At 49.5% G+C, this 26200-nt stretch overlaps 1 protein-coding gene across 1 annotated transcript in view; it reads left to right on the forward strand.

Annotated features, from left to right (window-relative positions):
- Nucleotides 1-26200, forward strand: part of LOC115461563 (acid ceramidase-like) — a 321963-nt gene that overhangs the window by 131945 nt on the left and 163818 nt on the right. The window contains exon 7 of the mRNA XM_030191472.1: nucleotides 17210-17255. Within this exon, the coding sequence (XP_030047332.1) occupies nucleotides 17210-17255 (46 nt within the window). The remainder of the gene's footprint in view (nucleotides 1-17209; nucleotides 17256-26200) is intronic.

The raw sequence follows: 26200 nt of genomic DNA on the forward strand, positions 1-26200 counted from the left end.
TACAAAACATTGTTTACTGCTTATCCCAGAAATAGTGGATTTTCCCCAACTCCATTTAATAATGGTCTATGGACTTTTCCTTTGTAAAAGGGCTCTTAAATGCTTTGAAAATGAGCCCCTTAGTAACCTATGCAAGTTTGTAAATCTAATGTGCTTTGAAAATGAGCCTCAGTGTGAACAAGAAAATTACCGGTGTATGAAATTAGTGACTTCTGCAAATATGTTGTGGTGATTCTATAAATTGTACTCTTAATTGCCTGAAGAAGCTTGTAATTCTCCTATGTAAACCGCTCTGAACCCTGGAAAAGGGGATGTTAGCGGTATACAAGAATTGAATTGACTTATATCTGATTGCAATCCAGTTGTTCTGTTCAATTGATTAAAACGTACATGGGATGTGTACATGTGTCATCTCTGAGTAAACATCATTTGCAGCCTCTCATGTGTGCATGTAGTTTACCACTGAATGTTGGACTCAGAGTGACTGCTTTTAAGTTAGATGGTTTTGTGGCGTGATAGCTTTGTTTATCACTCGTACAGCAGCCCTCCTTGTCAAATTGAATTTGTTAAAAATTATTTCTCCGAGGACAAGCAGGCTGCTTGTTCTCACTGATGGGTCAGCGTCCACGGCAGCCCAGGAACGGAGATTTTTCCAGCAAAAATCAACAAACTTTGTGACAGCTTCTGGAGCGTGGGACAGACACGGTGTAGCTGGGTCACCCATCGAGGACCCAGCCAGGCTCGACCCTGCTTAGCTGCCTCTTCCTCCACAGGACTGTTGCCTTCACTCCACAGCAATCTGGCTCCTCTGAGCCTTGGCTCCAGGCCCTGCGAACTCCCAGGACTTCCTCCTCCCTCCGTTCCTTTCACAGAGGCACATTCAAAGCCCAATGTTTATAAGTAAGAGCTTTTATTTTCTTGCTTCAAATCAACAAAACACCCTTCACTCCAGGTTGTTTAGGCTAGCAGCCCAGAGCACAATTCAGGTTCAACACAGTCAGATTCAGGTTCAAAAACAGTCCATATAACTTCAAACTCAGGTTCAAAAACAGTCCATATAACTTCACTTCACTTTAGCTCAGATTACTTCACTTAGGGAACAGTACAATATCAGAGGGAAAAACCCAATAGCTGGGTAGGTTGCAGCCCAGACCTTTTTAGTATGAAACAGTTTACACAGTCTTTCTTGTACCTTCTTACAGCACGGTTACACAGCTTTATTCCCACCTGGTTCAGGCTGGGGGTTTCAATTGTGCCCAGCTCTCTTTCTCTCCCACAGGCTGCACTGGTTTCCTCTTTAGTAGAGATTTCCCCCAGTGCCTTAGCCTCTCTCCTCCGGTCTTCCACCAGTCTCTCCAAGGTACAGCTAGCCACCCTCTTACAGCAGTTTTTTTTGGGTTTGAGCCAGGGCTCCAATCTCCATCTGTTCCTCCCCTAGCCCTTCAGTAATCTCCATTTTATCCTCCTCTCCAACTTCCCCCGCCCCCAATCTCTCCAGCTGGCCCTCATCACCTTCCTCAGAGACCATTTCCCAATCTTCTATCTCCTCCCCTAACTCTTGCACAGCCGGGTGGGGAAGAGAAGGATTCTGGGACTGGTAGTTCCTCCCCTTCTTCCTTAACGCAGCCAACCTCTCTGCCTCCGGTAGCCCAGCATTCTGGATGTGGGTGTTGTGCACATGAAATCTGTCCCATTGGGATTCCCCGGCACCCTGTACCCCCTTTCTTCGTGCCTTCCCGGATCCCCTTTTACCTGCACTCTCACAGCGGCCATCTTCCTGCCCGTGCACGTCCGTTCCCGCCTCAGTTTTTCTTTTCCCGCAGAGGAGAGTGACTGCGTGTTGGTCTCTCTCCCTCAGGTCCAGAGAAAGACTTCGGTGTTTTAGCGCTGTTAATTCGCGCTTTCTTTTTGTTTTTCGTTGCCTCCTTTATCTTTTCTTTTCTAGGAAAAAAAATAATAGAAATCCTTATTTTTTTTGCCCTTTTTGTTTCCTTTCGCCTTTGAGGTGGCTTTCTGAGGCCGCGTGTACGTGGTTCTCATTTTTTTTTTTTTAAATTTATAGAAGTCTTTATTAGGCATCGTTAAGACAAAGCAAACCAAGAACAATGCAAAACATTTCACACCATAACAAGTTTGCAGTAGATATAGCAAAGTGCATTACAATAACAAGAAATAACAACACTATTCCAACATCCAATTTTACTTCAGGATTTAACAGTTTATAGAATTATAAGTCCCCTAATCTACTACCCTATTGAGGCCTTAATCCCCCCGTCCCCTCTCCCTCCACATCCTCCACCCCTACCTCCCCCCCGCCCTTCCATTTCAATCAACTAACTATCCAGAACAAGCGTTCAAAAAAGGTCTCCACACATTTTCCCATTTAGGCAGGGTTTTCTTTTTAACTGCTGTCAATCGCTCCATCTCACATATATAATGCACCTTTGTAATCCAACCCACTAATGAGGGTACCAGCAGAGATTTCCAACTCTTTGCCAGGTTTATACGAGCTGCCTGCAAGGACCCTCTCGTCATAAACCACTGGTTACCCGTTAAGCCCACGGGTGTCTGCCCCAGTAAGAAAATTAAAGGATGCCACTGCACAGATCTGCCTAACCAGGCCTGAAGGCGAGAACGAACTCCCTTCCAGTAAGCTATAGCCTTAGGACAGGACCACCAAATGTGGCCCATCGTCCCAACCCCTCCACAATTTCTCCAACAACTCGCAGATACCCTAGGGAACATGTGGTGCAAACGTACCGGGGTAAAATACCACCTATAGAATACCTTAAACGAGTTCTCCTTCACAGCCACTGCTATAGAGGATTTCAAAATGCACTTCTCCAATTGCAACCAATCCGCATCAGGTAAAGTAAAATTCAACTCCTGTTCCCAACGTCTACAATGCAAGTGGGAGGGTTTTAGATGCGTCCCCAAATAACCATATAAAAAAGTTATCATTCCACGTGTACTCCGAGAGTCCACACACACTTCCTCTAGGGGATGAACCTCTCGCCTCCGGCTCTCCACATAAGCAGGCTCTTTCAGAAAATGTATCAATTGCCCATAAGCATATTTGTCACAGGTTTGAAGCCGATAATCTGCCATCAGTGTCTCAAAGGGCACCAACTTCTCTCCGACATGTAGTTGACCCAACATTTCCACTCCCGAAGCAGCCCACTTACGGAAAATTGTGTTCCCCATTCCCGGACCAAACAGGGGGTTGTCAACAATCGGGGCCAATCCAGATACTGGAGGCCGGCGCTCCCGGAACATTCGGTCCCAGTAATAAAAAGTAGCCTGCACCATAGGTGGAAATCGATCAACTTGTCCCCTATATTTGCCCGGAAGCCACATCAAGTGCCCCAGCCTACGAGAACCGATTAGATCTTGTTCAAGATGGACCCACAGTTTATGATCTGCCCTTCGGAACCACTCCACAGCCGATCTAGCCTGCGCAGCACAATAGTACCAATACAGATTGGGCACTCCCAGACCTCCAGCTCGCTTACTTTTATACAGAAAGGCTCTTGGCAAGCGCGGTCGTTTCTGGTGCCAAACAAAACGGATCAGGCTGTCCTGTAGCTTAGATATAAATGCCCTAGAGACACGCAATGGCAGTACCTGAAATAAGTACAGCAATCGGGGCAAAATGTTCATTTTAAGTGCAGCTATTCACCCTAACCAGGAGAGATCCATCGAATTCCACCTATCTAAATCCCTCAGGACCTCCTTCTGAAGAGCCGGGTAGTTCACAGCAAACAAATCTGCTAGGTTCCCCGGGATCTGTACCCCTAAGTATCTAATGTCCCGGTCTGTCCACTTAAAAGCAAAGGAGGCCCTCAACGCCTCCAATCGCTCCGGCAACATCCCCACAGCCAGCCCAACAGACTTACTCGCGTTGAGTTTATAGCCAGATATCCTGGAATAGGCCCCTATCTTTTTCATTAAATTTGGAAGGGAAATTACCGGATTAGTTAATGATAAGAGCACGTCATCCGCAAATAAAGCAATCTTGTATTCCTTGGCTCTCACCCGCACTCCAGTAATATCAACATTCTCCCGAATAGCAACTGCCAAGGGCTCCATCGCCAGAGCAAACAGCAGAGGCGACAGAGGGCATCCCTGGCGAGTGCCACGACCCAGGCCAAACATCCCCGAATTCCCACCATTTACTCTTACACAGGCCTGTGGCGAGTATATAATGCTTGAATCCAAGTTCTAAAATAGGGGCCAATTCCCACTGTATTCAAAACTTTATCCAGATATCCCCAGTGGACTCGGTCGAAGGCCTTCTCCGCATCCAACCCCAGTAATACCACTGGCAAGGCCCTCGACCGAGCTGCATAAAGTAGGTCCAGCGTTCTATGGATGTTGTCCAAAGCCTGTCTATTTGCTACAAAACCAACTTGGTCTGGGTGCACCAAGCTAGGCAACATCTCACCCAAACGGTTTGCCAACACCTTAGCCAAGATTTTTACGTCTGTATTAAGAATCGAAATGGGGCGATATGAAGCACACTCAGTAATATCCTTATCTGGCTTTGGTTTCACCGCCACCCAAGTCTCCATCATTGACTTCGGGAAAGGTGCACCCTCCCATACCGAATTAATAACCAACATCAAATAGGGCGCCAATTCCCCCACAAAAGTCTTTAAAAAACTCATTGGTAAATCCATCTAGTCCCGGCACCTTCCTCGTCGGCAGCGCTTTAATAACTTGAGTTACTTCCTTCACTGTCACCGGTGCTTCCAAATCTCTCTTCTGTGAATCAGATAACACCGACATACCCAGGTCTGCCAAATATTGGTCAATGGCTTCAGTCTGTACAGCAGCATCCTCTTTATAGAGATTCTCATAAAAAAGGGCAAAACGCTCCCTAATCTTGTCTGAGGTGTGCAACATAGTACCCCTATCATCCTTCATTCTCAAGATGTGCCTGTTTGCCCTCATCTTCCTTAACTTAGTGGCCAGCATCCTGCCCGGTTTGTTTGTAAATTCATAATGGACTTGTCGCAAACGTGCGTTAACAAATTGCAAGCTCTCATCATGTAAGGCTGCCAGCTCCAGTCGTATAGCCTGTAGTTTCCGGAAGTCAGATACCGAGCCAAAGGCCCTATATCTGTCCTCCAGAGCACCTAACCGCTCCATACACTGGGCTAATCTCACTTTATGGGTTCTAGAGTGCTGGCTGGCACACTTAATAAAGTAGCCTCTAGATACTGCTTTAAATGCATCCCACACTGTACCTAAAGCTGGCCCAGAGTCCAAATTGAGGTCAAAGTACTCCTTCAACACAGAGCGAAAGTTAGCTACAATCTCTGGATCCTGTAGTAGACAATTGTTAAGAGTCCACCTGCTATCTCGCAACTCTCGCTTCAATGAAGGAATTATAGCCCAAACAGGAGCATGGTCTGAAATGGTAGTATGTTCAATGAATGATCCCCCCCACTTCTGACAAGCCCTTGTCCAAAAAAACATAATCCAGTCGGGAGTGAGAGAAGTGTACATGTGAATGGAATGTATAATCCCTTCTCCCCGGGTGGTCTAATCTCCATACATCATAAAGTCCCATAGCCTCTACAAAATTCCCCAAAGCTTTAGAAATTCTGTAATCATTGGAGGAGGGAACAGCAGTCTTATCCAACCTAGGTTGCATGGTGGCGTTAAAATCTCCCGCCACTATCACCGTGCCCCGGGCAAAGTTCTGCAACTCCTTCCGAAGGTGCAGGAAAAATCGTTCCTGCCGCTCATTTGGAGCGTAAACGCTTACCAACGTATATTCCTTTCCTTCAAACATAACATGCAGGAAAAGAAAACGACCCTCAGCATCCCTCTTGGAGTGCAGAAGTTGCATCTGTACATTTTTATGGAACATAATAGCCACTCCCCTTTTCTTGACACCTTTAACATCAGAAGCATAAAAAAATTTTGGGTACTGTGGAGAAGTCAACAGATGCTCATGTTTTTTATGAAAATGAGTTTCTTGCAAAAATACCACTTGGGAGCACATCAGCTGTAATTCCCTAAATAATGAATGCCTTTTAAATGGAGTGTTTAAACTTTTGATATTATATGTGAGAATTTTAAAGTCAACCATCTACCTCACTATATATGGAACACTTGCTGGATAAAAAATTTTTTTTTTCTTCCTATCTTCCCCTCTACTCCCCTGAACTCCCCCTGCCTCCCTCCCAGCTATCCCCCCGTTCCTTCCCCAAATCTACCCTCCCAATCCTCCCCTCCCCCCTTTCGACCCCCCACCAAACAACGCACTAAGCCACTGAATGGGATAGCAGAGGAACAGTGACCCAGGAACCAAACTCATACCCCCTCAATCCCCCCCCCCCACCGCCCCCCCCCCTACCTTTAGTTTTCACATTTACATTATCCTTCTCCTATCTCCATACAATATGTGTTGCAAAAGCAACTCAAGAAAACATTCAAATTTTCAAAGTCAAGTACCCTTTGCATGTTAACAGCCATCTAACTCTTATCAAACCAGTTCAGACTACCAGTCTCAAGATTGGGTACCATGGCCTTTTCCATATCATCATGCTGATCAATCCATAGACTGGTGGGTTGTGTCCATCTACCAGCAGGTGGAGATAGAGAGCAATCCTTTTGCCTCCCTATATGTGGTCATGTGCTGCCGGAAACTCCCCAGTATGTTCTCTATCTCAGCAGGTGGTGGTCACACACAGCAGCAGCTCTGGCTAGGCCTCCAAGCCTAATTTTTAGGTTTTGTTGAGTGCCTGGGGTTGAGGGCTCTTCTTGAGCAAGTGCAAACCTGGTGGCGCCAGGTCCCTCCTTTTCTCCCCCCTACCGCTGGCTCTGTTAAAAAAAAAAAAAAAAATTTGGACGTCCTTAAGGGCGTTTATTTCGACGTTTATTTAAACGTTTATTGCAGCTACTCACTGGGACACCAGGTCGTTACAGCTCGGAGCGAGAAGCAGTTAATTTTTACCTTTTTATAGCGGGCAGGGGGTTCCCCGATTGATCTCCACGTGGCCTATGGCGTCGGAGGGCGAGGGCGCGAAGAATCGCTCCCCGGACCGCGTGTGCGCTTGTAGCGGGGATTTTAAAGTCTGATTCGCCCTTGGTTGGTGTCAGTTTGGAGGCCGGTCAGTGTCCCGGGTCTTCCTCCGGCGCGGCGGTTTTTCCCGCCATAAACGCCCATCCCCCGCTGCTCGCCTCCGCCATCTTGGCCGGCCACTCTGCTCGGACGGCTTGTTCTTGGGCCGCCCTTGAGCTGGGAGACGTTCATGCCATGGCCGCCCTTGATTTGGGCGACGGCAAAAAAGCGGCTAAAGTTAAGCGCCGTTCTTCCCGCACGGCTCCTTCGCGGAGTGTCACGCCAGACGCCATCTTGGATGCGCAGCATGTTGCTCTTGCGAGCGCCGGTTGAGGGTACGTCTAGGGCTGTGGCCCAGGCTGCTGAAATTCACAGTCTGGGGGGTTTCTCCCCCGAGTTTATTTTGCTGCTGCATCAGGCCTTCCTTATGCAAAACGCTGCCCCTTCTCCTTTGTCCGATAATGGGGTTGAGGCCCCCGGAAGTAAACGCCCTCGGGTGGATTCCCAGGCCTTAGAGGACGCAGTTTCCTCTGATGTACATGAGGGCAGCGTATCTGAGTTCTCCCAACGGTCCTTTGGGGATTCCTTGGAGGAGACGGATTCCCGCTCGGATGGAGCGGATGACCCCTCTGCAGCGCGGATCTTTCGCTCAGAGGATTTGCCCAACCTGTTACTGCAGGCCATGAGCATTTTGAAGATTTCCTTGCCAGAGGACGTCTCTCCCTCAGCCCCTGTTGGCTCTGCCATTATGCTGGGGACGAAGCGCCCGCCTAGAACCTTCCACGTGCATGATGCCATGCACACCTTAATTTCGGCTCAATGGGATGTCCCGGAAGCGAGCCTCAAAGTGGCTAGGGCTATGTCCCGCCTCTATCCTTTGCCTGAAAGTGAACGTGAGGCCTTTCTTTGGCCTACTGTGGATTCTTTAATCACTGCGGTGACTAAGAAAACGGCGTTGCCGGTGGAAGGTGGCACGGCACTAAAGGACGCCCAAGACAGAAGATTGGAAGCGGCTTTAAGGTCGTCCTTCGAGGCGGCTGCCTTAAGTTTGCAGGCCTCAGTTTGCGGCTCCTATGTGGCCAGGGCGTGCCTGACGATGGTGCAGCGGGCTTCCCCCTCGGATCCTTCCTTGAGGGCTGACTGGCCGGCCCTGGAATCGGGCTTGGCTTATTTGGCAGACTTACTGTATGATGTCTTGAGAGCCTCGGCTAAAGGCATGGCTCAGACAGTCTCTGCGCGGCGCTGGCTTTGGCTGAAACATTGGTCTGCGGACCACGCCTCTAAGTCCCGTCTGGCTAAGTTGCCTTTTAAAGGCAAGCTGCTCTTTGGGGTCGAGCTGGACAAAATCGTGACCGATCTCGGCACGTCTAAGGGCAAGAGGTTACCAGAGGTCAGGGCTCGGGCCAGTGCTCGCCCCGGTATCTCCAGAGGATGGTTTCAGGAAGCCCGTAGGTACCGCCCGGGCAAGTCGGGCTCCTCTGCCCCCTCTTCCTTCAAAAGGAACTTCTCCCCCAAGCAGCATTCCTTTCGCAGAGACCGCCATCCCGGAGGTACGCCCTCCGGTCCTCCCCCAGGGTCTCGTACCCAATGACGGGGTCCTGGTCCATGGCCCAGTGCAGATTGGAGGACGCCTGTCCTCGTTTCTGGGCGAGTGGACCAGAGTAACTTCAGACGCTTGGGTGCTGGAAGTCATCAGAGACGGCTACAAGTTAGAGTTCTGCCGACCCTTAAGAGACGGGTTTGTACTCTCTCCCTGCAAGTCTCCGGTCAAAGCTGTGGCAGTGCAGCAGACCTTGGACAACCTGATACGCCTGAGTGCAGTCGTTCCGGTGCCAGAAAATCAGATTGGCAAGGGACGTTACTCCATTTACTTTGTGGTACCATAGAAAGGAGGTTCTGTCCGGCCTATCCTCGACCTCAAAGGGGTCAATCGGGCCTTGAAAGTGCGGCACTTTCGCATGGAGACTCTCCGCTCTGTTATAGCGGCAGTGAAGGCAGGAGTGTTCTTGGCTTCCTTGGACATCAAGGAAGCGTACCTGCATATTCCCATCTGGCCTCCTCATCAACGCTTTCTGCGTTTTGCAGTCCTGGACCGACACTTCCAGTTCAGAGCCCTCCCTTTCGGGTTGGCTACTGCTCCGCGGACCTTCTCCAAAGTAATGGTGGTCATCGCGGCCTTCCTGTGAAAGGAAGGAGTACAAGTCCATCCTTATCTGGACGACTGGTTGATCCGAGCCCCCTCTTATGCAGAGTGCGGCAAAGCTGTGGACCGGGTGGTTGCTCTTTTGAGCTCCCTGGGGTGGATCATCAACTGGGAGAAGAGCCAGCTGCGCCCGACTCAGTCCCTGGAGTATCTGGGAGTTCGATTCGACACCCAAGTGGGCAGAGTGTTCCTGCCAGACAATCGGATTGTCAAACTTCAGGCTCAGGTGGACCAGTTCCTAGTAGCCTCTCCTCTTCGGGCTTGGGACTATGTGCAGCTGTTGGGCTCTATGACGGCCATGATGGAAGTAGTGCCCTGGGCCAGGGCTCATATGAGACCACTACAACTCTCTCTGCTGCAGCGCTGGACTCCGATGTCGGAGGATTATGCTGTGCGCCTTCCCTTGGACCCAGCAGTGCGCAAGGCGCTGAGCTGGTGGATGCAGACAGACAAGTTGTCTGCAGGAATGCCTCTGGTGACCCCGGAGTGGATTGTCGTCACGACGGACGCCTCTTTGTCGGGCTGGGGAGCCCACTGCTTGGGAAGGACAGCGCAGGGGCTCTGGTCTCCTGCAGAGGCAAAGTGGTCTATCAACCTCCTGGAACTCAGAGCCATTCGGTTGGCGCTTTTGGAGTTCATCCCGGTACTGGCGTTGAAGCCAGTACGGTTCCTGTCGGACAATGCCACGGCTGTGGCCTATGTCAACCGCCAGGGAGGTACCAAGAGCGCCCCTCTAGCCAAGGAGGCCATGAATCTATGCCAGTGGGCGGAAGCGAACCTGGAACAGCTGTCAGCGGCCCACATTGCCGGAGTCATGAATGTCAAGGCGGACTTTCTCAGTCGCCATACCTTGGATCCCGGAGAGTGGCAGTTATCGGCTCAGGCGTTCTTGGACATCACGAAGCGCTGGGGCCAGCCGAGCCTAGATCTGATGGCGTCATCGGCCAATTGCCAAGTGCCGCGCTTTTTCAGCAGAGGACGGGACCCTCGATCCCTGGGAGTAGATGCTCTTCTCCAACAGTGGCCGACACAGGAGCTTCTCTATGTGTACCCGCCTTGGCCCATGTTGGGCAGGGTACTAGACCGGGTGACAAAGCATCCGGGCCGGATAATCCTGGTGGGTCCGGACTGGCCCAGACGTCCCTGGTATGCGGACTTGATCAGGCTCTCAGTCGACGATCCTCTGCAGCTGCCAGTGGAGCAGGGCCTGTTACATCAGGGTCCCGTGGTGATGGAGGATCCCTCCCCCTTTGGTCTTACGGCCTGGCTATTGAGCGGCAGCGTCTGAGAAAGAAGGGCTTCTCAGACAAGGTCATCGCCACTATGCTGAGAGCGAGGAAGCGCTCTACTTCTACTGCTTACGCCAGGGTTTGGCGTACCTTTGCAGCGTGGTGTGAAGCAGGCTCACTTTCTCCCTTCACTGCTCCAATTTCTTCAGTGTTGGCGTTCCTGCAAGAAGGTCTGGAGAAAGGCCTGTCGCTCAGTTCCCTTAAAGTCCAGGTAGCGGCTCTGGCTTGCTTCAGGGGCCGCCTGAAGGGTGCTTCCCTGGCTTTGTAGCCAGATGTGGTGCGCTTTCTCAAGGGAGTTAATCACCTGCGCCCTCCTCTGCACTCAGTGGTGCCTGCGTGGAATCTCAACCTGGTGCTAAGAGCCTTGCAGAAGCCGCTTTTTGAACCCTTGTCTAGGGCATCTCTGAAAGACCTGACGTTGAAAGCAGTCTTTTTGGTGGCTATCACTTCAGCCAGAAGAGTTTCCGAGCTCCAGGCACTCTCATGTCGAGAGCCTTTTCTGCAGTTCACTGAGGCAGGAGTGACTATTCGCACAGTGCCTTCCTTCCTGCCCAAGATTGTTTCTCGCTTCCATGTGAATCAGCAGCTCTGTCTCCCTTCCTTTCGTAGGGAGGACTACCCAGAGGAATACTCTGCTCTCAAATATCTGGATGTGAGACGAGTCATCATCAGATACTTGGAAGTGACCAATGATTTCCGGAAATCGGATCATCTGTTTGTCCTGTTTGCAGGTCCTCGTAAGGGTCTGCAGGCTTCTAAGCCTACAGTGGCAAGATGGGTCAAGGAAGCCATTGCAGCGGCTTATGTGGCCGCGGGGAAGGTGCCGCCTATCCAGCTGAAGGCTCAGGCGGCCTCGATGGCAGAGGCCGGGTCTGTCTCCTTGGAAGAGATTTGCAAGGCGGCAACTTGGGCATCGGCCCATACCTTCTCCAGGCATTACCGCTTGGCTGTGGCTGCTCGGGCGGAGGCCCAGTTTGGAGCTTCAGTGTTGCGGTCAGGGATTTCAATGTCCCGCCCTGGGTGAGTACTGCTTCGGTACATCCCACCAGTCTATGGATTGATCAGCATGATGATATGGAAGGTAAAATTATGTATCATACCTGATAATTTTCTTTCCATTAATCATAGCTGATCAATCCATAGCCCCTCCCAGATATCTGTATTGTTTATATTCTGGTTGCATTTCAGGTTCAAGTTTAGTCTTCAGTTCCTGTTCAGGAGGACTTCGTGTTCAAGTTTTTCAATGGATTCTTCAAGAGTTGAGACGAATTTGTGTTAGTGAGCTGCTGCATTCCTCTCCCCTCCGTTTTACGGGGCTGAATTGAGACATAAATTTTGCTGGCGCTCCCTCCCGCTTCGTGCGGCAGTAGGGCAGCTTTGTACCCCTCCCGCTTCGGCGGTGTTAGGGTCAGTCAGCTCCTCCCGCGGTTGCAGTTGCAGGATAAGCCAGATCCCTCCGCATCGGCGGGTGTGGTGTCCCTCCCCCGCTCCGCAGGGATGAGCTGGACGGATTCCCCTCCCCCACTTGTGTGGGGATGAGCTGGGTTAATTCCCCTCCCCCGTTTCGGCGGTGGTGAGCTGGGCAGAGTGTCCCTTTGTGGGTGTAATTCTCTAAGTGCTGAGTCCTGCGGATGGAGCTTGGATATCGACATACTGAGGAGTTTCCGGCAGCACAAGACCACATATAGGGAGGCAAAAGGATTGCTCTCTATCTCCACCTGCTGGTAGATGGACACAACCCACCAGTCTATGGATTGATCAGCTATGATTAATGGAAAGAAAATTATCAGGTATGATACATAATTTTACCTTGCTGCTTTTTCCACTCTCTGCCACTTTTGAAACCGTTTCTTAGTAGAGGAGGCCATCGCCACTGGTACCGACTCCTTAGGGGCTAATCCAGCCTCGTGCAGGTTTTTCCACGCAGCTCCCACCGATCGATAACGATGTTGCTCCCCTTTAAGGTCGAAGCAGATCGCAAAGGGGAAAGCCCAGCGATATGGAATTTTTTCTTTTAACAAAATCTCGAGTACCGGCTTCATAGCCCGCCTTTGGTTTAAGGTAAACAAAGAAAGGTCTTGAAAGATGTAAACGCGGGCATCATTATACTGTAAAACAGGATTCTGACGAGCTTTCTGCCAGAGCTGGTCTTTAAACGCATAGGTGGAAAAGCGCACTACAATGTCTCTCGGCTTATTATCTTTGGGTTTACCCAAAGCTCTGTGGGCACGCTCTATTCCCAGCGTTTCAGCATCAAAGGTCTCACCCATGAGTTGCGTACAGAGGGCCCGCACTACAGCTGGAACATTCTCCTTGTTGCCATTTTCCGGCACGCCCCGAAATCGAAGATTCTGGCGACGTCCGCGGTTCTCGATGTCATCTAATTTGTACTGCAGATCTTCGGCTTGTGTAGCTAAGTTAGCCATGCTCACTTCCATGGCCTCATGCTTGTCCGCTTGCTCGTCCGCTCGCTCTTCCAGCGCTTCCACTCTACCTCCAAGTTCTTGCAAGTCAACGCTGAGCGCATCCACGTGCTCCAGAATCTCATTTTTAGAGGCGCAAATTTCTGCACGTATTGCCTCTAAGCACTTTGTCAAGTCCTGCGAGCCCTTGGGTTTAGCCGCACGATTGCCTCGTTCCACATGCGAAGAGCCTGAATCAGACCCCGAGGACTCCCGCGCCCTAGGGGAAGCATGGCGTGATGAGCCCCGCACTGATTTTCGGACTGTCGCCCGCTCGCTGTCCCTTGGGAGCGCTGAGGTTTTCTTACTCATTTTGCACCCCGGTCCGTGGGTAAGTCTACGGACGTAGTGCAGATGTAATATCAAAGGATAATATAGTGCTTATAGCTGTATAAAGGTAGGGAGGCTCGGGAGCTAGTAGTCTAAGCGGCCATTCAGCTCCGTGACGTCACTTCCTCTCCACGTGGTTCTCATTTTTGTGCCCCTCTGTTGGCACAATCAAGCCTTTTGATTTTGCCGCCGCAATTTTTCTGCCCATGTCCTCGAAGCTTCCCAGCGGCTTCAAAAAGTGTGCTCGGTGCCAGCAGTCAATCTCGAGCACTGACCGCACGCGTGGTGCATCCAGTGCCTTAGACCCGACCGTCGCCCAGATGCCTGTAAGTTGTTGAGCTTGAAAAAGCGGACACAGGCGTCGAGAAGAGCTCTTCAGGACCGTCTTTTCGGAGCTCCGACTGATTCCTCGGCGTCGACATCGGTACCAAGGTCGGCGTCAACAAAGGGAGAGAAGATAATGGCTGTCCGGACTTCACCACTAGCTGGGAGTAATGAGCCGTCGAGCGGCCCATCGGGACCCATGGCTGTCAAACCCGACCCCGAGGAGGCGTGTGGATTCCATGTCCTCCTCGTCGGTACTGAGGAGTGCTGGTGATGTGCTTCGAGCGAAGGCGAAGAAGCATCATCATCAGTCCCCTTCAAGACACGATACCGGGAGCTCCGGGGCGTCGAAGAATTTGGCACCAAATAAGCGTCGATGCCGGGAGGAGCACTAACTCTCCATACAAGAGGTGTCGGTGCTTAGATCTTTAGACAGCCCGGTACTGTCTCCCAGGCCTCCACAGATTTTGACGCCGACTTCTGCACCGGCCCCACAGCCTTCCTTGACAGCAGCTCTAGACGAGCACATCCGAACCATTCTTCCAGGTCTCCTGGAAGGGCTGCTGCGTCAGTCTGTCTCGATACCGGGGGTGCTTGCGCCCTCGGTACCGTTTATGGAAGTGGCAGCTGGCTCTGTGCCCATGGTGCAGTCCCCGACGCCTGTACCACTTGCGGCATCGGCCTCGGCTGCCACCTAGGTTACTCCCCGTCGATGTCGCTGGAGGGAGCTTCATCACCGCCGGCATGGGAGTTGACTTCTCAGCATCGCCATAGAGGACGGGGTTCCTCGGCGTAGAGACAGGCATGGTTTTGGACTGCAGTTCGAGAACTTTTGTCCGATACCGAGGAGGATGCCTCGTGGGATGAAGGGGAAGACCCCAGGCATTTCACTTCTGAGGAGTCTTGTGGTCTTCCTTCTGATCCAACTCCTTCACCTGAGAGGAAGCTTTCTCCACCGGAGAGTCTCTCCTTCTCATTTGTCCTGGAAATGTCTGTGGGCATTCCCTTCCCGGTGGTAACTGAGGATGAGCCCAGGACTGAGATGCTCGAGGTCCTGACCATCCTTCACCACCTAAGGAGTTGTCCACTGCTCCTTTGCATAATGTCCTTAAGGAGACATTGCTTAGGAACTGGATGAAACCGCTCAGTAATCCCACCATTCCCAAAAAAGCTGAGTCCCAATATTGGATTCACGGAGAACCTGAGTTGATGAGGTAGCAGTTACCTCACGACTCTATGGTTGTGGATTCTGCTCTCAAGAGAGCCAGGAGTACTAGGGATTTTGCCTCGGCGACCCTGGGGCGAGAGTCTAGGACTCTGGACTCTTTTGGGAGGAAGGCCTATCAGTCTTCTATGCTCGTGTCCAAGATCCAATCATACCAGCTCTACACGAGCATCCATATGCGGAACAATGTTAAGCAACTGGCGGACTTGGTGGACAAGCTCCCTCTGGAGCACGCCAGGCCTTTTCAGGAGGTGGTCAGGCAGCTGAAGGTGTGTCGTAAATTCCTGTCCAGGGGTGCTTACAACTCTTTTGATGTTGCATTCAGAGCCGCTGCTCAAGGTATAGTGATGCACAGACTCTGATGGCTGCGTGCCTCTGACCTGGCCAATCAAACTCAGCAGCGGCTTGTGGATGCTCCTTGCCGGGGGGGGGGGGGGTAATATTTTTGGTGAGAAAGTCGAGCAGGTGGTAGAGCAGCTCCACCAGCGGGAAACCACCCTCGACAAGCTCTCCCACCGGGTGCCTTCAGCTCTTGTCTTACACAGACCCTGCTTGAATACCTTCAACACTTGGCAGAGTCTTGTCTCAAGACCAACTCCGTAAGAGTTCATCTTAGTGCGATCACAGCTTTCCATTACCGTGTGGAGGGTAAGCCTATCTCTGGACAGCCTTTAGTTGTTCGCTTCATGAGAGGGTTGCTTTTGTCAAAGCCCCCTGTCAAACCTCCTCCAGTGTCATGGGATCTCAACGTCGTCCTCACCCAGCTGATGAAGCCTCCTTTTGAGCCACTGGATTCCTGCCATCTGAATTATTTGACCTGGAAGGTCATTTTCTTGGTGGCTGTTACTTCAGCTCATAGAGTCATTGAGATGCAAGCCTTGGTAGCCCATGCTTCTTATACTAAATTTCATCATAACAGAGTAGTCCTCTGTACGCACCCTAAGTTCTTGCCGAAGGTGGTGTCTGAGTTCCATCTGAACCAGTCAAGTGTCTTGCCAACATTCTTCCCACGTCCTCATACCCGCCCTGCTGAACATCAGTAGCATACATTGGACTGCAAGAGAGCATTGGCCTTCTATGTGGAGCGGACAAGCCCCTTCAGACTGTCCGCCCAAATGTTTGTTTCTTTCGATCCCAACAGAAGGGGAGTCGCTGTCGGGAAACGCACCATTTCCAATTGGCTAGCAGACTGCATTTCTTTCACTTATGCCCAAGCTGGGCTGACTCTTGAGGGTCATGTCATGGCTCAAAGTGTTAGAGCCATGGCAGCGTCAGTGGCCCACTTGAAGTCAGCTACTATAGAAGAGATTTGCAAGGCTGTGACGTGGTCATCAGTTGACACATTCACATCTCATTACTGGCTTTAGCAGGATTCCCGACGCAACAGTCGGTTTGGGCAGTCGGTGCTGCAGAATCTGTTCGGGGTTTAGAATCCAACTCCACCCCCCCCCCAGGCCCATTTTTATTGTTCCAGGCTGCACTCTCAGATGTTTCTTCGTAGGTCAATCTTTGTTATGTCCTCGCCGTTGCGAGGCCCAATTGACCTTCTTTTGTTGTTTTGAGTGAGCCTGGGGGCTAGGGATACCCCATCAGTGAGAACAAGCAGCCTGCTTATCCTCGGAGAAAGCGAAGATACATACCTGTAGCAGGTATTCTCCGAGGACAGCAGGCTGATTGTTCTCACCAACCCGCCCACCTCCCCTTTGGAGTTGTTGTTGTTGTTCTTCCTTTGCTTTTTGATATACCTGAGGCGGGAACAGACACGCGCAGGCGGGAAGATGGCCGCGCATGCGCAGTGCGTCTGTCCCGCGCTTCAGAAGCTGTCACAAAGTTTGTTGATTTTTGCTGGAAAAATCTCCGTTCCTGGGCCGCCGTGGATGCCGACCCATCAGTGAGAACAATCAGCCTGCTTGTCCTCGGAGAATACCTGCTATAGGTAAGTATCTTCGCTTTACAGCACCGGGATTGCATTTGGTCATTTTGGTGTGGTAGCATGCCAGTCCTCCAGAAAGAACAGCATTTGCCCTTTTCCGTCATCTTATAATGCAAACTCTAGGGTAGTCCTTAGCTTTGTTTTTAAACAAAAAAACAAATGCTTTAAAGCAACATATGAACTGTGATCTAACTGGGAAACTTTATATCCATGTGAGCAGCTTTCTGCTTGATATTTGACTTGTAGAAAATGGAAAACTTAAAATTTTTTTTTGAAAAGTACCTTTTAACTGTAACAGTTTGAAAATTACAAAAGAATGATATAGCAATATAAAGTGATTTTTTTTTTTTTTTTTTTTTACTTGTCAGGCCGGATGTTTCATGCCAGAAACCTGGATTTTGGATATTTTTTTGGGTAAGTATCTCCTGCTATCATGTTAATACCTGTTCAGTGGTCATTACCATTAGCAATAAGTTAAGTTATTTAAGGGCTATCTAGTTAAGCCACTCCTAATTGCCACCCCAAAACCTGTGTGTGCTAAGAGGGCAGTGAGGGATATCCCAGGTACTTGTACAATTTGCTGTCTTTCTAGTGCAACTTGGTCGTAACATGTGCAATGTAGGGCAGACCATAGCTTGGGCAGAGAATGCTCTCCAAATCCTGCGTACTAGCCCTTTCTAACCACCTGCAATTAAGGATCTCAAGGCTGTCTTAGTGGAGAATAAAATTGACCACAGGTTTTTTTGTTGTTGTTGTTGTTTTTTAGTTCAAACATTTTATTGAAAAATTTGAAATGCAAACAATATGAAAGAAAAGACACCATATAACAGCCATCTAACAGAGATCTAAAGAACAAATCTGTCCAGGGAAAATCTAATACAATTTTGTAAAAACAAAACTCAGTTATTGGTGTAATAATTTTTGAGTATAAAAATAAAGGAAAAATATTGTGTTGACATATAGAATGTTTTTAAAGAAAGCACCCCAGTAAGATTCATATTGTAAAAATTAGAATACCAAGTAAGACTAATGACATCTTGGAGCATAAAGTGATACAAGACCAAATTTTCTCAACAACATGAGATCTACTTGTAAATTCTGCCGCTTTGCATTCAAATCTATGAATCATTAAAACAGACATCCACCAAAATGTAATATTCAATAAGGAAGAGGATTTCCAATTATGTAAAATCATTTGAATAGTAAAAGCAATTAAAATATCAACCAATTTACTCTGCCATTTGTCTAGTATGTCAGAGAGCCAAATGTCTATAAAATATGATATCAGCAGATAAGGGCGAAGAAATGGGAAGTATAGAACTTGAGACCACACTTTAGACTAAAACAGTTGAATATGAAAGCAAGAAAAAAAATCATATGTATCAAATCCCCCAGTTGAGAATTACAGTGCCTGTCACGAAATGCCGAGCTACCCCACGGCCACTTAGAGGGTCTTTCCCCAGCACAGCTTTGGTCTGCCTGCACCTGCCACTTGTGTTCTACACTAGCACCCTCCCACTGATTGAGTCCCAGCCGCCTCTGGGCGAGTCTCCTGCTCTCAAGGTATTCCCTAGTGATTTTCTAGGTGGTCCCACAGTTCCTGGAAAGCACTCACAAACCCAACACACAAACTACCAGGATTCTTAGTCAGTCCAGAACAGGGCCACCGACAGACAAAGCTGGGCCTGGAGTAAACAATCTTGAGGCCCCCCCCCCCCCCTCCGCTCCCCGCCCTTGAGCAACACGCATCATAAGTCAAAAGTAAAAATCATTACCTTACAAAAAAAATTCTGGTTTGTCTGCTGTCTCCTCTCCTGTCCTGTGTTCTATCCTGGCCAGTACTCGAGGAGTTGAGAGACTATGCGCTGTATTATCGCCCCTGCAGCACAGCCCTGAGCCCTGCACCGCTAGACAGTACAGTGATCCCGGACCAGATATGGTGGAGGAGGAGCCACAGCGCAGGCAGGGCCGGTCTTAGGCTGAGGCGGCTGCATAGGGCCTCGCGCTTAAGGGGGCCCTGCGCGGCATGCCTCAACTCTGCCTCCTCCGCTCCCGCACTGGCGCTCACAGCTCCCACACCGCCGCCCACCCCCGCTGAGCCTGCCCTCAGTTCCCTGACAGCCCTCCGTACTTTCCGTTCCTGCCACCTCCCATGGCATCTCCCTTCCTGAAACTGGAAGCAGCATCGCACGACAACAGCTGATTGTATCGCCGGAACCTGCGCATCCTCTTCGCCTCTTCAGTCAAGGCCAGTGCAACCTTCTTCCTCGCGCACCTCTTGCCCATTTTTGGTGTTTCTGCCTCTGCCCCCTACCCCCTGGTGCAGCAGAGTGAGGTGGGGGGGGAGGGGGTCAGGCGACGCGGGCCAGCAGCGCTTGTGCCAGTCCCTGCAGCCGCACGCTTGGAAGCAGAGCGCAGCCAAAGCGGAGGAAGAGAGAACGAGATGGTGGCGAAGCGGAGCAACAGCAGAGCCTGAGACTGGGGCTGTACAGAGCAGAGAGCCACTGGTCAAAGGAAGGCTGAGCGGAGCGGGAGAAGCACAGGCCAGTGGCGACCGAGCGAAGCACCGAGAGAGGTGGAGAGCAGCCCGAGGCAGCCATGCCTGCGGGCAGCATGGAGCCCGAAATCGTCTTCAGCTACCAGGTACCGCACTGCTTTTCCATTTTTGAGTCCTCTATTGCACTAAAAGGGGAAGGAAGCCTTTAAATATGAGTTTGCACAATGAACTACTTTTCATATTTGGGGGGGGGGGTAGGGGGTAGGTTGCCTTGAAAAATAGACCGTATGCATATGTTGGGATTTGAGAAATCAGGGATGGAGGTCTGTGATTCCTGATTCATGGGGGCGGGGCTGGGTAGCACCTCAAACTCGGGGGCTGGGGCAAGTCGACATGGATGGCAGGGGTGGACAAGAAGGCAAAGGAGAATCAGACATGGATGGGAGGGGAGGGCAGGGAAGAGAGGAGAAATCGCTGGACATGGAGGAGAGGACAGGGCGGGGCAGAGGAGAAATCACTGGACATGGAGAGGAGGGCAGGGGAGAGGAAAATTGCTGGATTTGGATGGCTGGAGGTGGCAGGGGAGAGGAGATTTGCTAGATATGGATGGAGGAGAGGGCAGGGGAGAGAGGAGAGTTGCTGGACATGGATGGATGGAGGGGAGAGAGAGGAGAGTTGCTGGACATGGATGGATGGAGGGGAGGGAAGACTGGAAGGAGATGCACATGGATGGAGGGGAGGGAAGAGAGGAGAAATCTGGACATAGATGGAGTGGAGGGCAGGGAAGAGAGGAGAAATGTTGGGCAGGAATGGAGAGAAGGAAAGACAAAGGAAGGCGATGCACATGGATGGAGGGGAAGGGAGAGAGGAGAAATGCTGGATATGGATGGAGGGAAAATCGCTGAATTTAAGAGCTGGATCGGAACACTTTGAAGGCAGATGCTGAAACTGGAGAAAGGATAGGGACAGGGCTACAGATGGTAGACAGGACACATAAGGACACAGGAGGATGGTGGACATGGTGAGAGAAAAAATATCAAATGAAAAGAAGACACTGCATAAAACAGAAGACACTGGGACCAAAGCGAATAGAAAAACTAAATGATCAGACAACAAAGGTAGAAAAAAGTATTTTATTCAGAATTTATTAATTGGAATATGTCAGCTTTTGGGTGCATCTGTGATATTTTGCATGTAAGTTTCAATTTTTCTAGTATTGCTGCATGCTGAGTCTGACTCCTTGAGGTAACTTACATCTCTTTTGGCTACTTGGGGTTGGGGATCTCTGTGTTGCCTCTCTGGTTTGATGGGTTACAGAGTAATAGGGGAATTTGAAAGTACTGGATCTTTTCTTAATTAATATTTTTCCTTTATTCTCCTTTATGAGAATTGGAACTACTAATTGTAGTGGACTTGAACTGAATAATTTCGGGGGGGGGGGGGGGGGTTCATGATAGCATTGTGCTTATTATTTCAATCAGTTTTTCTGTACAAGTTTAGCTTCATTTGTCTTTATTTGAAATTTCACAAATAAAAAATATTCTAAAAATTGAATAATCTTATCAACGGGGTGGAGCTAGGGTGGGGCAATGATGGGGCCCCACCAAATTGATCTGCACAGGGCCCCGCACTTGCTAAGACTGGCCCTGAGCACAGGAGCTAGGTGGAAGGACATCACTGACACAGCAGGACACAGCCGCATGGAACGTGCACCAGAGAGAGGCAGGAAGGAACTTAGGAAGACAAGACGAGGAGGAGGACCTGCAGCATTAATGCGATAATGTGGTGTCCGGGCCGCCGCACACAGGAAACAAAAAAAAAATTGCAGGCAGCCTTCTGCCTGCTCCACCACACCACCACTGCCAAACTTTAAGTTTAATGCAAGCCTGCCTTTAAATGGAAACTAACGATTTTATTCCAGTGTAGCAGCGCCGCTCCTCCCCTTTGAGGCCGGGCCTAGGGAATTTTTCCCTTTCCCCCCCTCTCTCGGTGGCCCTGGTCCAGACAAACAGAGGTGATAAACTAAAAATGTTACCCAGGCAATTAGCAGATTCTCCAACACCCACTGTAAACTTGATTCCTATCCCAGCTACCTAATAAAATCCGTCCCTGACCGCTTCATAGCTGACCTCACATCCCACCTAAATTACATGCTACAGCAAGGCCTTGTGTTTTCCGTCCCCTCACCCTCACAGGGAGGGAAAGCACAGATAAGAAAGAGAACTTAGGCTCAGTTAGGCGCAACCAGTTATTTTTATTGGTATCTCACAGAGCCAATATACAAACAATAGTTTCTCTCCCTGGAGCAGGTTGTCAGTCAGCAGCGCCTCTTGAAAAACAGACTGCTCAGCTCACACTATCCCAATCATCACATATATACTGTTGCAAGTTCTGTTTTCCCCTAAACCATGTGATTTCCTCTAAACTAGAATCAGAAACTAGCTTATGCCATATATGGGTATATCAGTCTCTCCTGACGTTGTGGGCACATGCACCCTTAGTGGCCATTGGCTAAATCAGTTATCTGTTTTGCGTGCACAGTCAAAACAATACCCTTGTGTCCTCTCTCTGTCTCCACAAATGCAATATACTGGTAGGCTTCACTGTGTCCTCAGTCGCTTAGCACATCCCAAGGTTACTTCAGCTGTAGCTAACTATATGCATCTGTGAAGTGTCTGTTCTCAGCTCATGAGACAGCACTAATTGTTACACAAGATGCTGAGTTAGCAGGCTAACATGTGAGAACCAACCTGACAGTACAGGCCTGTACATGCCTTAGGCCTAGCCCTTAGTAACAGGCCAAGCATAGGAAGGCATATACAGCCTCTTGCCTAAGGAAAATGGCAACATCCTACTCACCCCATTACCAAAAGACACCAAGAAAAAAGCAAATAATATCACCAATTACCGTCCAGTAGCATCCATCCCACTGGTAATCAAACTAATGGAAAGCGTGGTAACCAAACAACTTGCTGAGTACATAAAGAAATTATCAATACTACATGAATCATAATCAGGATTCCACCCCCTCCACAGTACGGAAACAGTACTAATTACCCTCTTAGCCAAATTCAAGCAGGAAATAGCAACAGGCAAAAGCATCCTTCTCCTCCAATTCACATGTCTAGTGCATTTGACATGGTAAATCATAATATATTACTAAAACTACTAGATTACTTCGGGATTGGTGGAAATATACTTAGTTGGATCAAGGGTTTCCTAACCACAAGAACATATCAAGTGAATTCAAACTTAAGCATATCATCACCGTGGAAAGCAGACTGTGGAGTACCTCAAGGATCACCACTATCACCGACCCTCTTCAACCTAATGATGACCCCACTAGCCAAGTCCCTATCCAAACAAGGCCTTAACCCTTTCATCTACGCAGACGATGTCATAATATACACCCCTTACAAACATGATCTGACAGAAATCACCAATGAAATCAAGCTCAGCATGAACATCATGGCCTCTTGGGCAAATGCATTTCAACTAAAACTCAATAAAGAAAAAACACACTGTCTCATCCTCTCCTCCCAATACAGTGCGGACAACCCCTCAAGTATCAGCACCCCAGATCATACGCTCCCTATCTCAGACAGCCTGAAAATCCTTGGCGTCACATTGGACCGTAACTTAACACTAGAGAGCCAAGTGAAATCCACAACAAAGAAAATGTTCCACTCAATGTGGAAACTCAAACGAGTGAAACCATTCTTCCCAAGTTAAGTATTTCGCAACTTGATACAATCAATGGTACTAAGTCACTTAGACTACTGCAATGGAATTTATGCAGGATGCAAAGAAAAAAACCTTAAAGAATCTCCAGACCGCCCAAAACACGGCAGCCAGGCTTATATTTGGAAAAACATGATTTGATAGTGCAAAACCCCTCCGTGAAAAACTACACTGGCCCCCAGTCAAAGAACGTATTGCTTTCAAGATCTGCACCCTGGTTCATAAAATCATTTTTGGTGAAGCTCCGGGATACATGACAGATCTCATAGACCTACCAACCAGAAATACATCCGAATCATCACAAACCTATCTAAATCTGCACTACCCAAGCTGGAAAGGACTTAAATACAAATCAACTTACATATCCAGTTTCTCCTACATATGCACACAACTGTGGAAATTTTCTTCACTCAACGTGTAATTAAACTGTGGAATTCGTTGCCAGAGAATGTGGTAAAGGTGGTTAGCTTAGCGGAGTTTAAAAAAGGTTTGGACGGCTTCCTAAAGTAAAAGTCCATAGACCGTTATTAAATGGACTTGTGTCGCGTGCTCGAGGACCTTGGCATACTGTCAGGCTTCTTTCCCGGGAGCACTGGGTTCGTGAGTCCTTGGGCCACTACCATGGAGCGGCAGTGGCAGGCAAGATCACCTTCCAGGTAGAGATGAGACAAGACTGGTCCGGAACCCCGGACTGGAGTTCTACACAGGAATACATGGAACTGGAACGCACTGGACGGGTGCGCACTGGAGTGGAGCCCGCTGGACTGGAACACACTGAAGTGGCCCCACTGGACTGGAACATACAGGAGTGAAACCCGCTGGACTGGAACACACTGGAGCGGAACCCATGGGACCGGAACCCGCTGGACTGGAAACACTGGACCTAGGCTTCACCTACGCTTAACCACCTTTCCCCGAGGGTTGAGCCCTCAGGTTCGGGCGGCCGGCAGGGCTTACAGGAGAAACCGGAACCGGAACTGGAACTTGCAAGCAGGAGCAGCAGGAATGAGGATCCAGGAGTGCCCCCTGGCACCTAGGCGAAGGCAAGGCAGACAGGCAGGGAATGTCCGGGTTCCGTCAGTAGGCAGGTTTAAACACAATGACTAGTAAACTGTACCCAAGCTAATAGGAAAGCTATGCCCAGGCAAACCAGTCATACACAAGAAACATACACTAAGCAAACTCAGGAGACTTAGTAAGCTATACACCAGCTAACAACCAAAGCTGTGCCCAAGCTAACCAGTCATACACTGGAAACAACCACAGCACTAGCGAAGCTATACACAGGCTAACAAGCAAACTGTGCCCCAGCTAACAAGTCCTACACCAGGAACAAACGCAGAGAACTAGCAAAGCTATACACAGGCTAACAAGCCAAGCGGTGCCTAAGCTAGCTAGTCAAACACTAGGAACATACATAGAGAACTAGCAAAGCTATACATAGGCTAACAAGCCAAGCTGTGCCCAAGCTAGCTAGTCAAACATAGAAACTCACACAGAGCAAACAATGTAGCAGTGAACAGAGCACTCCACATACCAGGGCCCTTAGACGAAATGCAAAGGCCAGGGCTGTAGTCTCTAAGTGATTAATAAAGCCCTTCCACACCAGAGGCACAGCTGCAGCAATCACCTTGCATCCAAACAGAGGCTTGACACACAGAGAAGTCAGCCCAGCGGGAGCCATCTTGGATACTGGCATAGAGGAGTCGGCGGCAGCCATCTTGGAAGAGGCATAGCCCACACAGGTGAGGTTCAGTAGGGCAATCAGCACACAGAGCCAGAGAGAAACTAAGACAGACACAGAGACAAGCAGAAGCCAGCACAGACACTGACTCCCAGAAACAGGGTAAGTCTGAGGGTGGTCACGGCCACAGACGTGACAACTTGAGGAAAATCCACTATTTCTGGGATAAGCAGTATAAAATGTTTTGTACATTTTTGGGATCTTGCCGGGGTATTTGTGACCTGGATTGGCCACTGTTGGAAACAGGATGCTGGGCTCGATGGACCTTTGGTCTTTCCCAGTATGGCAATACTTATGTACTTATGTACCAAAAGCCTTGAAAACAACATACGGCCACATAAACTTCCGGAAATCACTAAAAACGAACCTGTTTCAAAAGGCTTATCCTACCGACCCAACTTAAATGCCTGAACTCTGCAACACTGCAAAAGTAAAGTACATAATTGACATACCGCAATTCTTACACTTTACGATTCCTTAATGTGACTGTTCCACACAAATCTTATTTTACCATATCATCACTTTGTATTTGTTCACACCAGAGTCAGCGAACGCCTCTCCGGTATTATGTAAGCCACATTGTGCCTGTAAATCGGTGGGAAAATATGGGCTACAAATGCAACAAATAAAATAAAAATATTGAATGGTGAACCATCAAAAACAGATGGAACAAAACAGCACATAATAACAGGTAACTGAATATGGATCAATTATAAAACTATCTAAACATTTGTTCACTACCTAAATAGTGCCTGGGAAGTACAGGAAATATAGCTGCTCACAGGTTACAGAATATAACTGCTCACATGTGTTAGGACTGAGTAGTGAGCCCTCGTGCCACGACTGAGCACGGTGGATGAAGAGCAGCGCAGCACTCGGTCAGGCAGCTGGACAACCCCTAGCTTCACCTGGGAAGCGACCACCATTCCCCAGAAGTTGAGCCCCCAGGTGCAGGTGGCCACCAGGACTTCGGGATCTGGACGGGGTTGGGCAGCCACTGACCTGGCTAATTGTAAAAGTGGGCATAACTTGGCGGGTAGTCAGGTACATTCCAGAGATCAAGGCAGGCAGCAACACAGCGGGTAATCAGGTACGGTCCAAGGGTCAAGGCAGGCAGCACCACAGCAGGTAATCAGGTACGGTCCAAGGGTCAAGGCAGGCAGCACCACAGCAGGTAATCAGGTACAGTCCAAGGGTCAAGGCAGGCAGCAACACAGCGGGTAATCAGGTACAGTCCAAGGGTCAAGGCAGGCAGCAACACAGCGGGTAATCAGGTACGGTCCAAGGGTCGAGGCAGGCAGCAACACATTGGGTAATCAGGTACGGTCCAAGGGTCGAGGCAGGCAGCAACATAGCGGGTAATCAGGTCTGGTCCAA

The sequence above is a fragment of the Microcaecilia unicolor genome, chromosome 2 (genome assembly GCF_901765095.1).
Source record: "Microcaecilia unicolor chromosome 2, aMicUni1.1, whole genome shotgun sequence".
NCBI classification, from domain to species: domain Eukaryota; kingdom Metazoa; phylum Chordata; class Amphibia; order Gymnophiona; family Siphonopidae; genus Microcaecilia; species Microcaecilia unicolor.